Here is a 22,514-nt window from a genome sequence, read left to right as displayed (position 1 = left end):
GGTTGTTCCCGAAGTTTCTCCATATATGGAACGTGCTGAGTGCTCCAGTTGCTCCATCCTCAGCCTCCCACCGCTCCTGCTTCGCCCCAGGGCAGCACCCTCTGCTCCCCTCCTCCTCCTCCTCCTCCTCCTCCTCCCGACATCCCAAAAACCTCCCGGCGCCTCTCTGGGGCGGCTCCAGCCGCATTCCCCACGCGGGGAATGGGAAAGGTGCTGTCATCTCCTGCAAATCAGCTCTGCCCGGATGAGGCTGGGGGGGCCGAGCTGTTTCCTTTGGCACCGGGAGGCCCCGATAAGCCGGGCCTGAGCAGCCGCCGAGAGGCTGAAGAGGAGCCCCCGAGGGGAGGAAGGTGGTGCTGCTCAACATAAACAGTGTCTGTTCCTCCAACCTGAAACATGAGAGGCTCTCTTATCACCCATGGCTCCAGGCCACCCAGGGATGAGTGGGGAGGAGCTGCTGTTCTCACCCTTCCATGGAATCCTGGTGCAGGGACAGCCCGGGCTCTTCTTCCCCAAGGAGCAGCTCCATGGAGGGTCCTCAGCCCAGGATCGTTCCATGACTCCCTTATCTCCAGCTTATCTGAAACCCCCTACTCCAAACCCCACTTTTCTTGCCAAGTTTCCAGCAATGAGTTCCTCCTGAGCTGGGAGCAGTGCAGGATGTGTTTGTCACGTCCTGCCCTGCCTCGATCTTGGGTTAACACAAGATGAGCTTAGAACAAACAGGACTGGGACCAAACCCATCACGTTTTCAGAAGCAGCTGGCTGGGGGATGGCAGCTCAGATGTGCTGAAGGCACCCAAGGCAGAGAGGTCTTTGCCTGACCCCACCACTGTAGGAAATGTTTGCAGGGCGAGGAGTTACAAACATTTCCCAGGAATCTGTGAGCAGGTCAGACCCCATGGAGGACACAGACACATGGAAAACCACCAGCCTGGATGCAGCCCTGCTTTCCAGCACTGAGGGAGGTTTAAAGGGACACCATCCAAGCCAGCTTTCCCATCTTGGTTACTGTGAGGGCCTTCAGTGAAATCTGCAGGCAGCTGAAGGGTTGGGAGAGTCTCCACTGGGAAACTGCTGGAATGTTTTAGCTCCGTCTGACCTCAGTGGAGCAACATCAGTGCAGGGTGTCCATCCAGCTGCTCCATTGCTCCTCCTCTCTCACCTTCTGCATCCTCCCAGGCCGGGAAATGCTTGGGATGTTCCATGTCTGACTACTCAGAGTCTTTCATGGAATCATGGAATGGTTTGGGTTGGAAGGAACCTTAAAGCTCATCCAGTCCCACCCCTGCCTTGGGCAGGGACACCTTCCACTGCACCAGATTCCTCCAAGCCCTGTCCAACCTGGCCTTGGACACTTCCAGGGATGGGACACCCTCAGCTTTACACTTCTGTTTATCACAATTATCAATATTGTGTTTCCTACTCTTATATTATTGCTTAATTTAAAAGGAAAAATTACTTACAATTAATCTATTCCTGTGCTGTCCTGCAAATCTTTCTGAACTCAAACACTCCTAAATGTTGGTCCCAAATGAGCTCAACTGGCAGGTGAAGTCCTGGCCTCCTCCTGTGGGATTTGTGACCTCGCTGGGAAGTGGCTTTGACCAAAATGTAAATGCAGAGGATGAGCTCAGTCCTGTCAGGGTTAGGAACTCTTCATTCCCTGGTCGTGGAGGAAGGAACTGCATCTGGGCCACATTTCCCTCAGTAAAGAACCTGCAGGGAGGGGAAAAGGGCCCAAAATCTCTGCCCAGCAGATCTCCTGGAGCTCCCAAGGGGCCAGGACACAATCTGCAGGTCTGCAAGGGCTGGAGGGATCCCACAGCTGAAGAGTTCTGCAAGGCTTCGTCCCACAGGAGGCATCCCTGCTCCTGCAGGGCTCCCCTTGCATGGGGGTGATGCCTTGAGGAGCTAGAACAGAGACTAGAGGGAGTTCAGAGGGATAAAATGGGTGTTTTATTGAAATGCCTTCCAAGGCCACACCCTGGCAGTGCCACAGCCACAGTCGTGGCTCTGCCCAGATGGCTCCAAAATGGAAACAAAAAGGGCTTGTCCACCAGATCTCACATTTTTATAAGTTTTAGTCCATTTGCATATAGGAGTTAACTATTGTTCAATTGTTCATTGTCCAGCTAACAACAATTGTATTGTTAATTGTCCAATTAACAGCTTCAAATGATGAAGTTTCATCCTCCTTGCTTGCTTGCCCACCCTCCTCTTTTCACGTTGTTTGTGCTTTGAGCCTGAGTTTGAAGGGATTGTCCTTGAGTCTCCAGCTGGAATAGGATTGTTTTGTCTTCAGCAGCCTGTGAAGAGATCCTAGTATAAATCCTATATCCTACATATATCCTATATATATCCTATATATATATATATATAGGATATATATAGGATATAAGACATATACGTATATATTTATAGGACATATATAGGATATAGGACATATATATATATTTATAGGATATTTATAGGATATAGGACATATATATATTTATGGGATATATATAGGATATATATATATGGTGATAAATATAGGATATAGGACATATATGTATATAGTTATAGGATATATATAGGATATAGGATATAGGATTATATATAGGATTATATATATATAGGATATATATAGGATATAGGACATATATATATTTATAGGATATATATAGAGGATGTAGGATATATATATATGGGATATATATAGGATATAGGATATATATAGGTTATAGGATATAGAGAGAGATATATATATAGCCTTAATATAAAGCTAAAAGCTGCAGACCAAAACAGAACAGAAAAGCCTAAAACCCAGGGTATCAGGGTGAGCTGTCCTGGGGGCTGTGGGTGTCTCTGCCATGGTCACTGCCCTGCACTGAGGGGACCCTGGGGGTGATCCCATGGCCTTGTTACCTTGGCTGTCACCAAATCCCTCCCTGGTTTTTCCTGCTCTTTGAAGGACACTTTCTCTGTGCCATCCCTTCTCTGACTGGTTCTGCTTTCCTGGGAGGACAGGCAGGTCCAAATTGGCTTTGCTGCTTTAGGGTCCCACTCCACAGCCCCCTGCATTTCCTCCTGTGCCCCTCTGGGATAGGCTGGGCTCTGAGGTCCTGACCTGACACAAAGGGAACTCAGTTCTGGGAGTGGGATGGGACCAGACACCTCCTCATGACCCTTCCAACATCTCTTACTCTTTAATTCAGCCTGGCAGGATCAGCTCAGCCTGAGGGGAGCTGGAGCTGGGCTGTGCTGTGGATCCACCCCCCTGGGCAGGGCTGGGCCATTGCTGGGGCAGTGCTGGATGAGGCTGTGCTGTGACAGTGACAGAAAAAGCTGCTGAGCCCTATAGGTCCCTCAGTGCTTCTCCCAGCTCTGCTGGGCAGCAGGAGTCACCTCAGAGGCTTTTCTTGGGAAGCTCAGCAGAGTTCTCCTGTCTCTCCAGCTCCAGCCTGAGGCTGAGGGTGCACAAGATGTGGCACCTGGTGACAGGGGCTCTAGGGGACTGAGCCCTCCCCTGAGGCACGTCCAGCCTGATAACCAGACATGTCTTTGTTCCCTGGCAGGGTGGGCAGGCCCTGGCACAGGGTGCCCAGAGCAGCTGGGGCTGCCCCTGCATCCCTGGCAGTGCCCAAGGCCAGGCTGGGCAGGGCTGGGAGCAGCCTGGGACAGTGGGAGGTGTCCCTGCCATGGCAGGGGAATGGAACTAAATGAGCTTTAGGATCCCTTTTAACCCAAACCATTCTGTGACTGTGGTATGGATGGCCCTGTCCTACAGCCTGGCTGACAAAGAGCCAAATTTTGGGTGTGACACTCAGTGTGAGAGCTGTGACAGCTGCTTGGGAGCTGGAGCTGCACCAACCACATAACTCTGCCTCAGCTGGGGCTCACAGCATGAGCAGCTCCCTCCTGGAGTGGGCCGGGCTGGTTGTGCAGGTGAGCCCAGCTCGCTGCTGGCACACGAGGCTGTTTGTCTTTATGCAAGCCCAGGGCTCGGTGCCCCGCGGGGATGGGTTGTGTAAGCACGGCACGGCTGGAGGGGAGCTGCGGGAGCCAGCGCTGCCGGGATGGGGATGAGAACCAGCCCTGCCAGGATGGAGAGGAGCCAGCAGTGCCGGGATGGGGATGAGAACCAGCCCTGCCAGGATGGAGAGGAGCCAGCAGTGCCGGGATGGGGATGAGCCAGCAGTGCCGGGATGGGGATGAGCCAGCAGTGCCGGGATGGAGAGATGAGAGCAGAGCCAGCAGTGCCGGGATGGAATGAGAGCAGAGCCAGTCCTGCTGGGATGGGGATGAGAGCCAGCAGTGCCAGGATGGGGATGAGCCAGCAGTACCAGGGTGGAAAGAGAAGCCAGCAGTGCCGGCATGGAGAGAGGAGCCAGCCCTGCCAGGATGGAGAGCAAAGCCAGCAGTCCTGGGATGGGGATGAACCAGCAGGGCCAGGATAGAGATAAGAACCAGCCATGCCGGGATGGGGATGAGAGCAGAGCCAGCCCTGCCGGGATGGGGATGAGCCAGCAGTGCCAGGATAGAGATAAGAACCAGCCATGCCGGGATGGGGATGAGCCAGCCATACTGGGATGGAGAGATGAGAACCAGCCCTGCTGGGATGGAGGGAGGAGCCAGGTCTGCAGGGATGGAGAGGAACCAGCCATGCCAGGATGGAGGGAGGAGCCAGCAGTGCCAGGATGGAGAGAGGAACCAGCAGTCCCGGGATGGAGAGGAACCAGCAGGGCCAGGATAGAGATAAGAACCAGCCATGCCGGGATGGGGATGAGCCAGCCGTACTGGGATGGAGAGATGAGAACCAGCCCTGCTGGGATGGAGGGAGGAGCCAGCAGTGCCAGGATGGAGAGAGGAACCAGCAGTCCTGGGATGGGGATGAACCAGCCCTGCCAGGGCAGAGGTGGCCGGGTCTGCCTCTCTTCCCTGCCCGCTCCGAGGTGTGAGCGCTCCCGGCCTTTCCTGGAGCCCTTTCCTGGCAGAGCCCTGGTGCTGCTCCGTGCCGGGAGGAGCAGCAGGAGCACGGGGAGAGCTGCCTGTGCACAGGCCCAGGAGGTCTGGATTCTCTCCTGGCTGCGCTGAACCCCGCACAGAAGGAGTATTTCATGGGGGCAGAGGTGACCACGGAGATGCAGGGTAGAAAAATGGCATTTGTGCATGGAATATCTGTATTCCATGGATGGCAGGGCACAGGGGGGTGGGCACCAGACCTGTCTGCAGGTAGTGTGTGCAGACAAAGAGTTATCAACGTGTATCCATGTGCAGATAACATCTATCCCCATGCAGATAATGTGTATTCCCATGCAGATAGCCTGTATCTTCATGCTGATAACACATTATCACATGCAGATAAGGTGTATCCATGCCCAGATAATGTCTGTGCCCCTGCAGATAAGATCTATTCCATGCAGACAGCATGTATCCTCATGCTGATAACAAGTTATCACATGAAGATAATGAGTATCCATGCCCAGATAATGTCTGTGCACATGCAGATAAGATCTGTTCAATGATCTATGCCATAAGATCTATTCCATTATCTATTCCATAAGATCTATTCCATGATCTATTCCATAAGATCTATTCCATCATCATGCAGGTGATGTGCTATCCATGTGCAGATAACATCTATGCCTATGTAGATAACATGTATTCCCATGCAGATAATGTGTATCCTCATGCTGATAACGTCAGCATCACATGCAGATAATGTGTATCCATGCCCAGATAATATCTATCCCCATGTAGATAACATGTATTCCCATGCAGATAGCATGTATCCTCATGCAGATAACATGTTATCACATGTAGATAACATGTATCCATGTGCAAATAGCCTTTAATCCACATTAAAACTCCATCTACCCCCATCCCCTTGCACCCAAGCAGCTGCAGCTGTGCCCTGGGTGCATGTGGGTGGCACGAGTGTCCCTTCACTCATGGGACATTTGTGTCCCTGTGTGGTGGGGGATGCACTGTTAATGACTGGCACTCCGTTAATGACTGGCACTCGGTTAATGACTAACACGCCGTTGCTAATGCCTGGCACTGGGTTAATGCCGTTGTTAATGACTGGCACCGGGTTAATGCCGTTAATGACTGCCCAGCCCGGCCTCTCTCTAATCCCGCCGCTCTGTGCCTGGCTGCAGCCAGCGAGGAGAGCGGTGGCAGAGCGCCAGCAAGTCTGGGTCACATGGAGAGGCTCCAAACTATTGCATAAGTCCCGTCTGAGAGTGGACCTGCCTGGTGGAGTCCTCTCCCGAGAGCAGGAGCAGTCCCAGGATGGGAGTGCTGGGACTCTCAGTGCCCGGCTTCCCCCAGGCTGCAGTTGTGGCACTGCCCTGGCAGCTCCAGCCCTGCCCCGGGCCCAGCTCCCGTCCCAAGGATCAGAGCTGGCACTTCCCTCCTGCTTTCCTGCTGAGGACCTCCGAGCATTTTACCACACTTGGAGAAGTGCAGTGACCCCGGCGTTCCAGATAGGGCCAGGTCCTTATGTAACACAGGGATAGGATTTCCAGAGAGCCAAGCAGGCGGTGTCAGAGCGAGGTCGCTGCTCCCAGCTCTCCTCCCCCTGCCCTGGCTTTGCCACAAGCTCCTTTTGCCCCTTTGCTGGCAAAACTAAAGATTTTGGAGAGGAGCAAGGCAGGGGGTTCAGCTCTTTCCTCCCCAGGATTGCACTGAATAGATTTGACTGTAAAATAATTATTGTGTTTTTTGGAAAAAAAAAAAAAAATCAAAAACCAACCCTCCTCCCACACAGTGCTGGAGTGAGCCCAAAGCCCCGTGAAGCTGCTGTACAAAGGGATGCAGGGTGTGCCCAGCCAGGGCCGGCTGTGGAGCACCACAGAGAGCCTGGAAGAGGGAGCTGGTGCTCCAAAGGCAGGGAGAGCGTGCCCCTGGCACCCAGGCTGGCACTGGGGTGCTGGCAGGGGGACAGAGATATTGGAATATTACCAATACTGCAGACAGGATGTGCCTGAGCTTGTCTGGCTCTTGCTGCTGAACCAAATTGTGGCATCTGTGGTGTTTCACCCCACAGACACTTTGGGCTGCCTGGGTGTGTGGTGTTTCACCCCACAGACACTTTTGCCTGGCTGGGTGCTGCAGTTGGGCACTGCAGACAAGTCCAGGACTGCAGGATCTCTGGTGGTGCTGGGATGGAGCTTCCCCCCATAACAGGGGCTGCTCCTCAGGTTTCCCTCTGTGGAGAAGCTTTAAGGGGATGGTGAAGGAAAGGAGTCGGTTCTGCTGGAGGGTTTGGATCCAGAGCTTTATTCTGGCCTCTGAATGCAGCACCAGCTCCCACAGAACTCCCTGAGCCCGTGGCTGCTGCTCCTTTAACCCCGGGGAGAGGGGCAGGGAAGGGGCAGGGAGCCACCAAGCAGGGACAGGAGGGGAGGGACAAAGGGACAAAGGACACCTGGATGGCCCAATGCCCCCCAGGGGTAGAGGGCATCCTTTGAATCTGCCAATCCCTTCTGGAATTCCAGGAGTGACAGACAGTGCTGGGAGGGGAAAGGAGAGGAGACTGACACACCTGGGAGGGATTATCAGGGAAGGGACCTGAGGTTCTGAGGTAAACCCTGAAATCACAACACAACACAGAGACCCCAGAGCCCTCAGCTCTCAGGGTCACACTGGCAGTGCCGGTCTGCATTTCCCTCATTGCTGGGGAGCGCCTTTGGATGGGGCTGGATCTGATTTTAACGGTGTGAAAATGGCACTGCCCCTCCTGGGAAGCTGAAATGGGAGCCACAGTCACTGGGGTGTGCAATGAAAGCTATCGAGGGGAGGTGAATCAGCCCTCAAAAGGAGAGGGGGGCTGCACTGAGCATCCTGGGGGTCAGCAGGGAAGGGACAGCAGAGGTGGCATTGCCCCAGCTGGGATTGGTGGCAGGGGCCAGCAGAGGGGCTGCAGGGCAGCCCAAGGGTGGCTGTGCAGGCAGGAGCCACCCCGGGGCTGGAGGCTGCAGTGTTCTGGGAACAGGGATAACTCCATGTTTCTAATTCCTCACTCGCCCTGGCCTCAGAGAGGCCACACTTGGAGCAGCAAAGCAGATTATGGCTCAAGTTCTTATTTTGTGTCCTGCAGACCTGTAACTTTAACCCTTTTCTCGCAGCTTGCAGATGCTCCTGGCAGCAAAAAAAAAAATACTGATTTCTGTGGGTTTAACCCCTGGTGCTGCCCTAGAGCTGAGAAATGACTTCCCAGTGGAAGTCCTGTCATGCTGGCAAGATGACTGCAGGGAAGACTTCTGCCATCTGCAGCTCAGCATGTTTTCCACTTGGCAACCCGGCCAAATATTTTGTCGGGACTATCAGGACGTTCTCCTGCTGGAAGCCGGGGAGGTCTCTGGGACAGTTTTGCATCCCCCACGTGCTCTGCCCTGCAGGGGGAGCGGGGCTGTGAGCTCCATCCTCGGGAACATGCAGGGACCTGCCCGGAGCTGCCAGCTGGGAGCTGGGAGGTGCCTGAGCATGCAGGGAACACCCAGAGCCCCGGGGATGCAGGGGCTGAGACCCCCCCGGAAAACACAAAAATTCAGCAGGACCTGCCCCTGCCAGGCTCTGGGGTGTGCAGAGAGAGGGGTGAGGAGGAGCAGGGATGGAGAGATGATGAGAAGGGTTTGAACATCACTGGTTGGGCCAGGGAGGGATTGTCCCACTCTGCTCTGCCCTGGGGCAGCCTCACCTCCAGTGCTGGGGGCACTTTGGGCACCACAAGATCAGAAGGAGCCAAAGCTGTTGGAGAGTGGCCAAAGCAGGGACAGGGAGCTGGGGAAGGGCTGAGGAGCAGCTGAGGGCACTTGGCTGGTTCAGCTGGAGCCCAGGAGACTGAGGGGAGGCTCCTCGGGGGCTGCAGCTCCTGCCCAGGGCAGGCACAGGGGCAGGGGCTGAGCTCTGCTCTGGGACAGGGACAGGAGCCCAGCAAGGGCTGGAGCTGGGCCAGGCCTTGGCATGGAGCTCAGGGCAAGGTTCTTCCCCCCGAGGCTGCTGGGCACTGCCCAGGCTCCCCAGGGAATGGTGCCAAGGCTGCCACAGCTCCAGGAGCTCCCAGGGCTGCTCAGGGTGGGGTTCTTGGGGTGCCTGTGCAGGGATGGGGCTGCACTGATCATCCCTGAGGGTCCCTCCCAGCTCAGGATGTTCCATAATCTTTGATTTGATAATTCTAGAGCACCAGGAGCAGCTGAGGGAGCTGGGAAGGGGCTCAGCCTGGAGAAAAGGAGGTTCAGGCAGGACCTTCTGGCTCTGCACAGCTCTCTGACAGGAGGGGACAGCTGGGGGGTTGGGCTCTGCTCCCAGGGAACAACCAATGGGACACAGCCTCAAATTGCCCCAGGAGATGTTCAGATTGGATACGAGGAAAAATGTCTTCACTGGAAGGGTGAAAGTTGATTCCAGCTGAGGTTTTACAGCCAAAACCTGTGGCCTTCTGATGCCTTGGGAAGGCTGACCTAGAACAGAGACTAGATGGAGTTGAAGAATAAAGCAGGGATTTATTAGGAGGCCTCAATGGTTCCACCTTGGGCAGCACAAGAGCCCAGCCAGGGCTGCACCCAAGATGAACCAAAATGGTCCCAAAATGCACAACAGGTCACAGGGTCTCCCACTTTGATCAGTTCTGCTCCATTTGCATATTGGAGTTCATTGTCCAATTCCAGCCCCAGCCCATCCAGTCCCATCCTTGTTTTTCTCTCTCCAGCCCACGGTGTTTGTGCTCTTGGGCTGAGATTTGGATCATTTGTCCTTGGTCCCCAGCTGGGGCAGGAATTGTTTTGTCTCCCTGCTCTGTGCACAGAGCTCACCATCCCCTCATAGGAAGCCCAGACCCACCCACTAAAGCAGCACAGAACCTGAAAAATAGAAAAGCTCAAAGCTGAGGCATCACCTGCACAGAGCAGTGATGGCAGGTGACAGGGGCACTGTTCTTCTGGTGACTTTAGGAGCAGCACCCAGGAGCTACAGGCACTCAGGGGCTGCTGTGTGTCCTGGAGGGCAGCAGTAGAGAGCCCACCATGGGTAGCAGGGGACCCATATGGGTCCCTTTTTCAGGAAAGCCTGAAAACCCTGCTGCTGCTGCTGCTGCCAAGTGCCCTGGCACAGCCCCTGAGCCCAAATGCCAATCCCCTGCAATCCCTGCTGTGTTTAAGTTGGATTCCATAGAAAATGAGGCCCGTGGGGCCAGCCTGGGGCTCAGAGCTCTTCCCCCAGAGATAAACCTTGACCTGGTGGAACAACTCCCAGCTGGAGCAGCTGGAGGAGCAGAAACCCCTGTGGTGCTGTTTGTAGGGGCTGCCAGGGCTGCTGTGGGGCTGAGCAGCCCCTTGGGAGGGTCAGGGGGCACCTGGGGCCAAAAAGGGACCAAGCTGTGAGATGTGGCACTAAGATAATCCCAATATGGTTATAGGGTGGTGTCAATTCCCCGTTTTACACAAGAATAAAAGAACCTTGAGGCTTTCATTCCTTAAAATAACACAGCCCAGAAACGCTGTTGGGGTGGTGCAGCTGTGGGGTCCTGCTCCCACTGTTTTCCCACTGCTTTCTCACTCTTCCCACTGTTCCCAGTGCTCCCACTGGGGTGCTGCTCTCATTTCTCCCATCTGCTCCCAGAGCTCTCAATTCTCCCACGTCTGAAAGATGTCAGTGGAAGGCCTGGCAGGGGGTGCACTAAAAGTATTTCCTCCCCCCGGGGCAAGCTGGAAGCAGAAATCTGTATTTGTATTTATTTCTCCCTCAGAAAAAAAAAAAAAAAAAAAGGGAAAAAAAATAAGGGAAAGGGACACCTGAGCTCATAATTTGCAAAAGTTGGATGAGAAACCTGGAAGCCGCCGGGTCCTGCATCTTTAAAAGCAGTTAAATTCCTCTTCCCTGCACTAGGAGGCACCTTGAACCTTCCTCTTGGCCCCGAGCATCGCCCATCTGCTTCCTATTACCTTCCCCTGCGCTGCTGGAGCCGGCCCAGCAGCCGGGGAGTTCTGTCTGCAGCTGGGAGCAGCTCTCATCTGCCCGGCTCCTTCTCCTCTCTTCTCTCTCTCCTTGCTCCATCCCAGCTGGAATTTCACCCCTTTCCCAGCCCCTTCCTTCCCAGCGGTGTTTGGGGTGGCAGGAGCTGAGCTGCCCGCTGCGGTGGCCTTGTCCCCCGCTGTGGTGGCGTTGTCCCCTTGGTGTCATTCGGGTTCACTGGGCCAAAGCCACCCTTGGCACCGGGAGCCGGGAGCGTCAGCCCGAGCCGAGGCTGCCAAGGACAGCGAATTCCTTGGGAAGGAGCAGATCGGAAGCGGCCCAAGCGAGGGAGGCACGAGACTGGAGAGGTCACGCCGTGTCCCCAAGCTGTCCCCAAGCTGTCCCCAAGTGTAGGAGTGTCAGGGGTAGGACGGTTGGGACAGATAGAGATGAGAGATCTCTGCAGCCAGGTCATGGAACTCGGGGTTTATTGCAAAGGGCCTGGGTGCAGGGCCCTGCTGGGAGCTGCCAGGCACAGCTGGAGCAGGCCCCAAAGAGGGAGAGAGAGATAAAGAGAGTGGTAAAGAGAGAATGAGAGAGTAAAAGAGAGTAAAAGAGGACGAGATTCCTGTTACAATACAATAAATCTTCTTCTGGTCTTGGAACTTGGGTTCATTGCAAAGGGCCTGGGTGCAGGGCCCTGCTGGGAGCTGCCAGGCACAGCTCAGAGCAGGCCTGAGAGAAGAGAGGGGGAGAGAGGATGAGAGGGTGAGAGAGTAAAAGGGTAAGAGAGGAAAAGGAGTAAGAGAGCGAGGTTCCCGTTACAATACAATAAATCTTCTTCTGTGTTGAATATTCTGATTCTCACTAACCAATCTAGTACAATATACAAATCCTATAACATTTCCATACAGCCTATAAGAATCACTACATTACCATACTGTGTTACATTTTAAACCCTAAAAACTCCTCTTTGGGCCCCTTCTGCCAAGCTGGCAGGGTCTGCTCTGACCCTTGGAGCTGCCTGCAAGCAGAGGGTGTTGTTCCATCAAAAGGGGATCACCTTCAGCTGGCCATGCCATTGTTTTCCAGTTGTTCAGTAACTGAGGTATCTCAAAGCTTGCTTTCATTTCAATCTCGCTCATAGTTTCTATATTCTCAAAATCTTTTGCCAGACAGTCATATTTATAAGGCTTTCCTGTTTCATCTTCCCCAACACCCAAGCTGTCCCTGAGCTGTCCCCGAGCTCTCCAGCCTGGCCCATGGCACCCCCGTGTCCCACCGGGGCTCCGCGATCCTCGGGATCGTCCTGCGAGCTGCACAGTGAGGTTATGGAAAACTTGGTAGGGACGGAAGCACCAGAGTTCCTCAGGCTCCTGCGCCTTCCTTTGGGTGCTCCTCCTGCTCCTGGGAGCTGGATCCGCTCGTGGGGAGAGGAGCAGGGTTCACCCGTGAGGAGAACACCTTCCTTCTGATGCTCCTCAGAGCCTGATCCACCTGTGGGGAAAGGGGCAGGAATCATCTGTGAGGAGAACACCATCCCCTGGGTGCTCCTTGGAGCCTCATCTGCCCATGGGGAGAAGAGCAGGATCCCCCCGTGGGGAGAACATGTTCCTTCTGCTCCTCAGAACTGGATCCACCCATGGGGAGAGGAGCAAGGATTCACCTGTCTGGAGAACACCTTCCTCCAGGTGCTCCTCCTGCTCCTTAGAGCCTGACCCACCCATAGGAGCAGGACTCACCTGGGAGGAGAACACCTTCCTCCAGGTGCTCCTCAGAGCTGGATCTTCCCATGGGGAGAGGTACAAAGATCCACCTGTGAGGAGAACACCTTCCCCCAGGTGCTCCTCCTGCTCCTCGGGCTCTGGGAATGAAGCCCCACTGGGCAGGGGCCATGTTTTCCCTGCTGCCTGCAGGGAAGGATCACAGCTGGCCCTTCCCCCAGCCCGGCCTGCAGGAATTTTTTGCAGTTGTAATTCCTGCCTTGCGCTGCTCCCAACGCGTCTCCTTCCCCCAGGGTCAAGGCTGTGGGCTCCTGGCGCCGGGGCTCCTTCCCGGCCGCGGTTCCGGGGGATGCTGAGCGGCCGGGAAGGGCAGGGGGGACATGGGGAGGGTCATGGAGAGGAGGGGGGAGGACGGGAAGCCTGGAGGAAAAGGGTTTGACAGCTGGAAAACAGGGGAAATCAGTCGTGTGAAGCCCAGGAGAAAATACACTTGTCTTGGTTTGGAAAGACAGGAGTCTGCTAAGGAAGGCAGGAGCCTCCCCTGAAATGGAGAATGGAAATCCTCCCCACTTCTCCAAATTGCTATGAATTTTAAATTAAGGGGCTCTCAGGCAAAGATATGGGAGCAGGAAATAACAGTTCTTTAATAGGGAAAGGAAAAAATATAAAAGGATAAAATAAACAATGCAGTACACTAGAACAACACTGCCAGAGTCAGAACCCAACCTGACCCCCTGTGGGTCAGGGTGTTGGCAGCAGAACCATTGGAATTGTGGCTCAGCCCTCCTGCAGTGTCAGGGGTGGTTCTGCTGGAGCAGGGATCCTGTAGAGAAGGATGGATTCTGCCTCTGAAGATCCAGGGCAAGAAGAGGCAGCTGCTGTTCCACTGGGAAATCCAGTGGAGAAGCCGGGCTGGTGTCTCAAAACCTCTGGATTATATCCGGGTAGGAATGCTTGGCTCCTCCCTCTGGGCTCACATCTCCCCATGGGATGCTGTAGTTCTTATCAGCCATGCAGGGACATTCCATAGCTGTTATCAGCAGGTGTCCCCTCCCAGGGAGGTGTGAATGTGGTCACTCAAAGAGAGAGATAAGGCAAACTGCCCACTTGACAAAGGTAATCTGCCATACTGATGGCAATGGAAAACATCTTGCCTTGCAATCTTTGACAACACTTTAGCTGGGCTCTGTGGGTTTTGGAGCCATGACAGGATTGAAAAGCTGGAATCTCGAGCTTTGGGAGATTTTTCATGCTAAAAAATGCTTTAGGAGAGAGCTTTGCTTGCAACTTCTCCCTTTTCCAGCCCAATTCCCACAGCCCCCACGTGCTTTGCCTGGCCCTGGCTCTGCCCTCGCTGTGGCACCCCAGGGGATGCTGTCACCGGATCTCAGCATCCTCTTTTTGGGGTGGAACAGGGCAGAATTCCTGCCCCAACCCTCTTCCCCCCATCTCAGGTTGCTGTTGATATTTGCTGCCCCGAGATGTGCAGGATGTCTCTGCTTTGGCCTGCACAACTGCAGAACGAGTCTGGACTCTTCACTTTTTGGTCCTGAGGTTGTTTATTAATTCTTAACTATAAAATTTTCTTTCTGGACTGGGGAGTCCAGGCCGAGGACTCATGGAGGATCTTTGGCCATTCTTAACAGTAAATAAGCAGTGAAAAATCTTAATCTATTTTAATCTTTAAATTGTGCAACTCTGAATTGTGTTTAAAGCTGCGTGTTTCATCTCCCACTCTTTCTGACTAGTAGGGAAAAAAACCCATTAATTTAGGTTAATGGCTTTAAGCTGAAGGAGGGGAGATTCAGATGAGATTTTAGGAAGAAATCCTTCCCTGTGAGGTTGCCTAGAGCAGCTGTGGCTGCCCCTGGATCCCTGGAAGTGTCCCAGGCCAGGCTGGATGGGGCTTGGAGCAGCCTGGGACAGTGGGAGGTGTCCCTGCCTCTGTGGAATGAGTTGAGCTGTAAGGTCCTTCCCAACCCAAACCAGTCTGCAATTTCCATGAAAAATTTGGGGCAGGAATCATCTCCTGGACTTCCCCTTGTACTTCCCCTACACCACCTCTGGGCTGTGCTGGGTGTCATTCCTGCAGCACAAATACCATTCATGGCACAGTAAAGATGGGAAAACAGGAGCAGAAACTCACTTTCAGGGATTCAGATTCCCATAAGGACACGGAGAGGAGCAGGGCAGATCCCAGGAGGACCCAGCTTCCCTGCCCTGGGCTGTTTAAACCAGCCCAGAGCACAACAAGGCAGGGGTTAAGCGTTTCCCTACTGGATGAGGACCACACACAGGCCCTGGCTGTGCTGACACCTTTGCAAAGGGCACCCTCCTCCCATCTCCAGCCTCTTCCCATGCTTGGGAGCTCATCCCACGTTCCCAGGGAGCTCATCCCACCTTTCCCAGGGAGCTCATCCTGCCATGTCTGGGGAGCTCATCCTGCCTTTCATGGGGAGCTCATCCTGCCATCCCTGGGAAATCATCCTGCCATTGCTGGGGAGCTCATTCTGCCTTTCCCAAGGAGATCATCCTGGGGAGTTCATCCTGCTTTTCCTGGGAGCTCATCCCACCTTTCACGGGAAGCTCATCCCACTTTTCCAGGAGCTCTTCCTGCCTTTCCCGGGGTTCTCATCCTGCCTTTCCTGAGGATCTCATCATCTCATCCTGCCTTTCCTGGGGAGCTCATCTGGCCGTTCCTGGGGAGCTCATCCCACTTTTCTTGGGGTGCTCATCCCTCCTTTCATGGGGAGCTCATCCCATCTTTTCCAGGGATCTCGTCCTGCCTTTCCAGGGAGCTCATCCCGCCATTCCCAAGGATCTCATCCTGCCGTTCCCGGGAGCTCATCCCGGGGAGCTCATCCTGCCTTTCCCAGCCCTGCTCCAGCCCGTGGGATCTGCCACCCCTGCAGGGAAGTTTGGGTTTGGCTGCTGCAAAACCCTGCAATGCCCTGCAGCGTCACCGCTGGGATATTCGGGATTCTCTGGGTTGTGCTGTACTCATCCCGTACTCATGGAGTGGGTGGGCAAGAAGAAAACCCCACAGGCTTTGTGCAAGTCCCCAGCACGATTCGAGTTTGTTGTAATCGCCTCAGACTCAGTGGAAATTCTCTGCGAGCCAGGAATCTTTCACCGGAGCAATTAGCAGAGCGTTTTAAAGAACAAATGTGATTGGAATCTCGGGATCCATTTGTGGATGGGGTTGAGGGTGAGTTTCCTGAATGGGTTCTTTGTTTTCCATCACTTTTTTAGGTTCAGCCAGTACACTTTGAGAGCGAGTGCTCTTCCCTCAGTGCGGTGATAGTCCTTAAAGTGTGTTTGAAATCGAAGGAAGCCTCAGAGAGGATTTCTGGGTTGCTGCTCACCACGCCCCTGCCAGTGCTGTTATTTCCTGCTCTCTTTAAGGGATCAGGTGACCCAGGGCACTCTTTGGGCTGCTTTTCCCAGAGGGTGCTGCCCCAGGATAAGGGATTCCCATTGATCCTGAGCCCCTTTCCGCAGGTACCAGCTGGGAGAATTCTGGGAGTGCAGTACAGAGCTGATGGGGATAATCCATCCTCAAACCCTTCCCATCCTTTTCTCCTTTTTTCCTCTCCTTCCATCCCACTCCTGCCTTCTCCAGGATCCCGCTTTCCTCATTTCCCTGCCTGCCTCGAGTCCTTCTCCTCCATCCCTTCACTCATGCCTCTCTTCCCTGTGACAGCGTTCACAGGGGTCTGAGGATGAGGGAAGAGACGAGGAGCTGACTCCATGTTTCAGAAGGCTTGATTTATTATTTTATTATATATATTATATTAAAACTATACTAAAAGAATAGAGGAAAAGATTTCATCAGAAGGCTGGCTAAGAATAGCAAAAAAAAGGAATGAATAACAAAGGCTTGTGGCTCAGACAGATAGTCCGAGCCAGCTGGGCTGTGATTGGCCATTAATTAGAAACAACTCTATGAGACCAATCCCAGATGCACCTGTTGCATTCCACAGCAGCAGATAACCATTGTTTACATTTTGTTCCTGAGGCCTCTCAGCTTCTCAGGAGAAAAAATCTTAAGGAAAGGGTTTTTCATAAAAGATGTCTGTGACACTCCCCCACAGGGGCAATGCCGGGGCTGGGGACGAGCCCGTGCTGACCCCGCGGTGCTGGCCTGGCACTGCCACCCCCCGCCAGCCTCAGGAGAGCACGGAGCAGCCAAGGATGCCTGCAGAGGGACCCGGGACTCCTCTCTGGACATAAGGGGTGGCCGAGGGAGAGACATGTGGGGACAGCGCCCTCCCAGCCGGCACAGATCTCCCTGCTCCGACACGAGCGGCGCTGACCATGGCCACAGCTTGGAGGCTCCTCACCTGGACCCTCACCCTCGGCCTGGCCGGGGGCACCTTCCCCGGCTTCCCCTTCCAGTCACAAGGTAGGGATGGGGTGGGATGGGATGGGATCCATGGGATGGGATCCATGGGATGGGATGGGATGGGATGAGATGGGATGGGATCCATGGGATGGGATGGGATGGGATCCATGGGATGGGATCCATGAGATGGGATGGGATGGGATCCATGGGATGGGATCCATGGGATGGGATCCATGGAATGGGATGGGATGGGACAGGATGGTGTCATTATAGAGCACGACACAACACAAAGTACCACGACTCCATCAGAAGGGTGCAAGAGAGTTTTATTACAGCAACATGTTGCTTTTATACGTTTTCAAGATATTTACATTCACTTAACATACACATTGTGCATTGGTTATAGGAAAGAAACAAAGTTCTCAGTAGGTGATCAGGGAGCCACGTCATCCTGTGAGCCACTTCTTCCTCCTGGAAGTGCTTTTCAGGTCAGGATCAGAGCCTCCAGCCCCCAGTCCCAGGTGCTCTGTAGCCACAGTGAGCACAAAACACCCTCTGATTCACTCTTTTTCAAGCCCACGTGGATTGCAAAGAGGCAAAAAGAAAAACAAAACACTTCCAACAGCAAATTTTTCCAAGCCTGAAGTAATTTCTGAGTGCAAAAAGTCACCCCTCTTTGCCCAGCCCCATCACAGGGAGGTGCTGGGATGGAGGAAAAGCTGGAGCATGGGAATTTAGAACCCTAATAATTAATTCTGGCAACTCAGAGGTGCCAGGAGTATTTATGGTTGGGAAGGATGGGAGCTCAGCCCTAATCCCAGAGGGTGGAAAGGCTGTCCCATTCCTGGTGGCCAAGGAAACCACTCTGTCAGGCTCCCACACTGGAAAACAGAGGAAAAGGAAACTTTCCAGTGCTGCCCTGTGGTGAGAGTGCAGTTTGGAGCTGGCTGAGTTTCTGATGGCTGGGAAAACTCTGAAGGTGGGGGCTGGCAAAATTCAGCCACCCTGGAGCAGCCAGGCCCCTCCTGCTTGCTTAGGAAACAACAACAAGTGGGATGCAAAAAGCACAGAAAGACTTTTCCAGAGGGAGCAGAGGGAAAATCTCCTCCCATGAAAGCTCAGGAGGCTCAAACCCTCCAGGCACGAGGGGTTCAAGAGGACACTCAGTGAGGAGGAGCTGTCCTGGTCCAGCACATGGATATTTCCCATTTTCAGCCCCAGCCTCTGGGGCTGAGGGCTGTCAAACAGAGCCAGATTGTCAGTTCCTTTGCTTCTTTTCTGCCTCTGTCAGAGTCGAGACTGAAAGCACTCAGGACAGTGTTTCGTGTTCAGACTCAGATGTTTATCAGTTCTTATCCATGTCACAGTCTCACAAACCCTGAGCTCTACAGCATTTCACTCTAACAAACTAAAAATGGAGCCCCATCTCTCTCTGTACAAGGCCTTTTAAGGATCAGCTGTCCAATTAAGAAATGGCACCTAAATTATTTTTACTTTTAACCCAATAACCAACCACCCATGGCTCATAATGTGGACTTTTTTATCCAATTACACAAAACCACCCAAACCCATGGAGGAGAAGGTGAAGGAGGAGTAGGAGAAGAAGCTGAAGAAGAAGAAGAAAGAAGAAGGAGGAAGAGGAAGAAGACGAGGAGGAGGTGAAGAAGAAGGTGAAGAAGAGGGAGAAGGAGGAGCAGCCTTCACCCCAAAAACTCCATCTTGCTTTATCTATATTACTACATTCTAAAAGCTTCCACTCTAAGTTTCCCACCCTGTGATATCACACACTTCTATTCAAACTCCACACCCACAATCCCAGTTCTGTCATTCCATTTTGGAAGCTTCTCCACGGCCTCAGGTCAATGCAGTGTTCTCTTGGGGGTCAGTGCCTGGCAGCACAGAAAGTCTGAAATTCTCAGCAGCCAGGGCTCCAAATCAGATCTCTGCTCAGATCCAATCTCGCAGTCCCTGGGACGTTTTCCTTTGAAAAGGAGGAGTTTCTGCTGAGGTTGCAGGGTTCCAGTTTGTTTGGCAGCCTGCAGAGCTGTGCCAGCACAGGTGGAGGGGCTGGGGACAGTGACCTTGTCACAGCACAGCCTGGGTGCCACCACACAGGCTCAGCTCAAGGGCCCCAAGAGGAGCTGCTAAGCCAGGCTGAGGTGATAAAAACCAATCCAGGGAGCTGGGAAGGCAGGCTGGGGTCACAGGCAGAGACCTGGCTGGGGAATTGGGACGTCTGACTTCTCCTCCTGCTCATTTTCAGCACCACTGGAGGACACTGGAGGAATTCTGGTTTCCCTCTCTCTTATTTTTTTTTTTTTAATGTCAAGATTGGCATTTCAAGGACTCCGTGCCCCTGCAGCTCTGCCTGCAGGGGTGGCTGGGGCGGTGCTGTTGTTTTGTGTTCTCAGAGCCAGCAGCTCCCTGTGGCAGCTGCAGATGTCCTGAGGAATCCACAGGGAGAAAATTAAATAAAATTTTCCCCTGAGTCATTGTCACCCCAAGGCTCCTTCGGCCGCCTTTTGAAGAGACCTCATTGCTGAGTCTGTCCCTGGAAAGATCCAGGTTAAAATAACCCTCCAAAGCTCAGAGCTGGACTCTGAAAAACTGGGATTCCCTCTGCCCAGTGGAGATGAAAGGATTTGGGATACTCCAGGTCCAGAGCCACTACTGGGGTGTCCTGAAGGGCCCTTTGGGTCAGGCTCTTCCTCTCCATCACTTGCAGAGGAAAAAGTTACATTCCAAAAACTGCTATCCCAAGGCTCTGCAGGCTGCAGCGTTTGGGGAATTTCCCAGGATCCTGCAGGCTGGGCAGAGCCTTGGGATCCCAGTTCTTGGAATGCTGTGGCAGGACCATGACCCTCCACCTGCACTGCACTTAGGCTGGCATTGCTGGGTGGCCAACTCCCTTTGGAGGATGTGTCTTGGTTTGGAAAGCCAGGTGTATGCTAAGGAAGGCAGGAGCCTCCCCTGAAATGGGAAATGTAAACTCCCTCCCTCCAAATTCCTATAAATTTTAAATTAAGGTGTTCTCAGGCAAAGATATGGGAACAGGAAATAACAGTTCTTTATTAGGGAAAAAAATAAAAGGATAAAATAAACAATGCAGTAAACTAAACAACACTGCCAGAGTCAGAACCCAACCTGACCCCCTGTGGGTCAGGGTGCTGGCAGCAGAACCATTGGAATTGTGGCTCAGCCCTCCTGCAGTGTCAGGGCTGGCTCTGCTGGAGCAGGGATCCTGGAGAAGGGTGGAATCTTCCTCTGAAGATCCAGTGGCAGAGGCAGCTGCTGTTCCTCTGGGAAATCCAGTGCAGAAGCTGTGCTGGTGTTCCAGAATCTCCAGATTCTATCCAGGCAGGAATGCTTGGCTCCTCCCTCTGGGCTCACATCTGCCAATGGGATGCTGTAGTTCTTATCAGCCATGCAGGGACATTCAATGGCTGTTATCAGCAGGTGTCTGCCCTGAGGGAGGAGTGAGTGTGGAAGAGATAAAGAAAACTGCTCAATTAACAGAAGACAACTGCCATCCAGATGGCAAATAGAACACAATTTCCTTGTCAATTCAGGACACTCAGGATCCTGCAGGCTGGGCAGAGCCTTGGGATCCCAATTTTTGGAATGCCGTGGCAGGACCACAACCCTCCACCTGCACTGCACTCGGGCTGGCATTGCTGGGTGTCCAACTCCCTTTGCAGGCTGCCATTCCCATGCGTGTCCTTCCCTCCCCAGAGGAATTCCTCTCCAGCTTGGATCACTATGAGATCGCCTTCCCCATCCAAGTGGACCAGAACGGCGATTTCCTCACCTTCGACATGCGCCGCCAGCTGAAGCCGCGGCCGCGGCGCTCGCTGCCCTACGAGCCCTCGGAGCAGCAGGTCTTCTACAAAGTCTCTGCCCACCACACCCAGTTCCTGCTCAACCTCACCCTGCACTCCAACCTGCTGGCCGAGCACTTCACCGTGGAGTACTGGAAGCGGGACGGAATGGACTGGCAGCACGACTTCCACGAGGACTGCCACTACGCCGGGCACCTGCAGGACCAGTACCTCAGCTCCAAGGTGGCCATCAGCAACTGCAACGGGCTGGTGAGTCTGCCTTGGCTTGGCTTGATGGGGGCACTGCCAGCTGCTTTGGTCCTGCAGCAGGTGGATCCATGCGGTGGGAAAAGCTTGGGTTTGGTGGCAAGCTTTATATTTAATATATTTTTTAAAAACCCACTTATTTCTATGTTTCTATATTTCTATGCTTCTATATTTCTATATTTCTATATTTCTATATTTCTATATTTCTATATTTCTATATTTCTACATTTCTATATTTCTATATTTCTATGTTTCTATATTTCTATATTTCTATATTATATTTTATTAGTATATATATTATATATTTTTATATATTTATATATATGCACATTATATTTGTATTTTATTTAAATTGTATATTATATATTATATATGTTATATATGATATATAATATACAAATTTTATATTATATATTTATTATATATTATTTATTATATTATACTGTATTTATATATTTATCATATATTATATTATACTTTATTTTATATATTTATATATATAAATATATATAAATGTTATATATATTTTATATTATTTTATATATTATATATAAGTTTAAATATTATATATAATATTCTAGATGTATAAACTATAGCAAACATATGTATACATTTTATAAATAGTATAATATTAATATGTCGATATAAATATATTTTTATATAAACTATATATTAATACAATATATTATATAAAATATAATATATAAAATATCTATAAAATACATATAAAATTTTATATTATATATTATATGTTTATACATATTTTATATTTAATATATTTTATATTTAATAGTTATATTTTTATATTTAATATTCCACACTGGCATTGAAATCAGCAGAGGTGCAGACATCCCTCAAACATCCATGGGGGTTCCTGATCTCTGCTGATCTCTGTGTCACTTCCAGTCCAGTTTCTGGGCATTTTCCCATTGATTTTGGTTGGAATGGGACAATCCTTGCTCTCTGAGGATACCCAGACCTGGCTCTCACCAGGTTTTTCCAACAGCAGCAACAAAGAATGTTTTGCTGTGCTGGTGAGGAAGAAGTGAGGGAGGGCAGGGATTTCACAGGGCCACAAGTGCATCCAGATCTTTCCAGCTAGAGATGCACTCCTGGGGATCCCAGGTGTTCTGTCCATGTTTCAGGAGCTAAAAAATGCTGCTTCTGAGGGGGAAAAAACTCTGAAAAAATCAGTTTTTCAATAGGAAAAATGGAACATCAAGAAGGGGGCATGGTGGCATTTCCTCAAAACCAGTGAGGCTGCAGGAAGGAGGGTGGGAATGTTGATTTTCCAAGTCCTGACAGCTCAAATTGAACATCCCAGTCCTAAATATCAGCAAGGAATCTTAGTGGTGGACATCAGTGCAAGAACAGCTGAGCTCTGGACTAGATTGCTTGGAGAGAGGGAGATCTTGGAAG

General features: G+C 52.1%; 1 protein-coding gene across 1 annotated transcript in view; it reads left to right on the top strand.

The window, feature by feature from the left end:
* The window catches only part of ADAMTS10 (ADAM metallopeptidase with thrombospondin type 1 motif 10), an 83,388-nt gene that overhangs the window by 1,520 nt on the left and 59,354 nt on the right, over positions 1 to 22,514 (top strand). The window contains exons 2-3 of the mRNA XM_054650224.2: positions 16,760 to 17,070; positions 20,743 to 21,098. Coding sequence (XP_054506199.1) covers positions 16,983 to 17,070; positions 20,743 to 21,098 — 444 coding nt within the window. The 5' untranslated portion in view covers positions 16,760 to 16,982. The remainder of the gene's footprint in view (positions 1 to 16,759; positions 17,071 to 20,742; positions 21,099 to 22,514) is intronic.

Source organism: Agelaius phoeniceus, chromosome 29 (genome assembly GCF_051311805.1).
Source record: "Agelaius phoeniceus isolate bAgePho1 chromosome 29, bAgePho1.hap1, whole genome shotgun sequence".
NCBI lineage: Eukaryota > Metazoa > Chordata > Aves > Passeriformes > Icteridae > Agelaius > Agelaius phoeniceus.
This window is presented reverse-complemented; position numbering and strand designations above follow the sequence as displayed.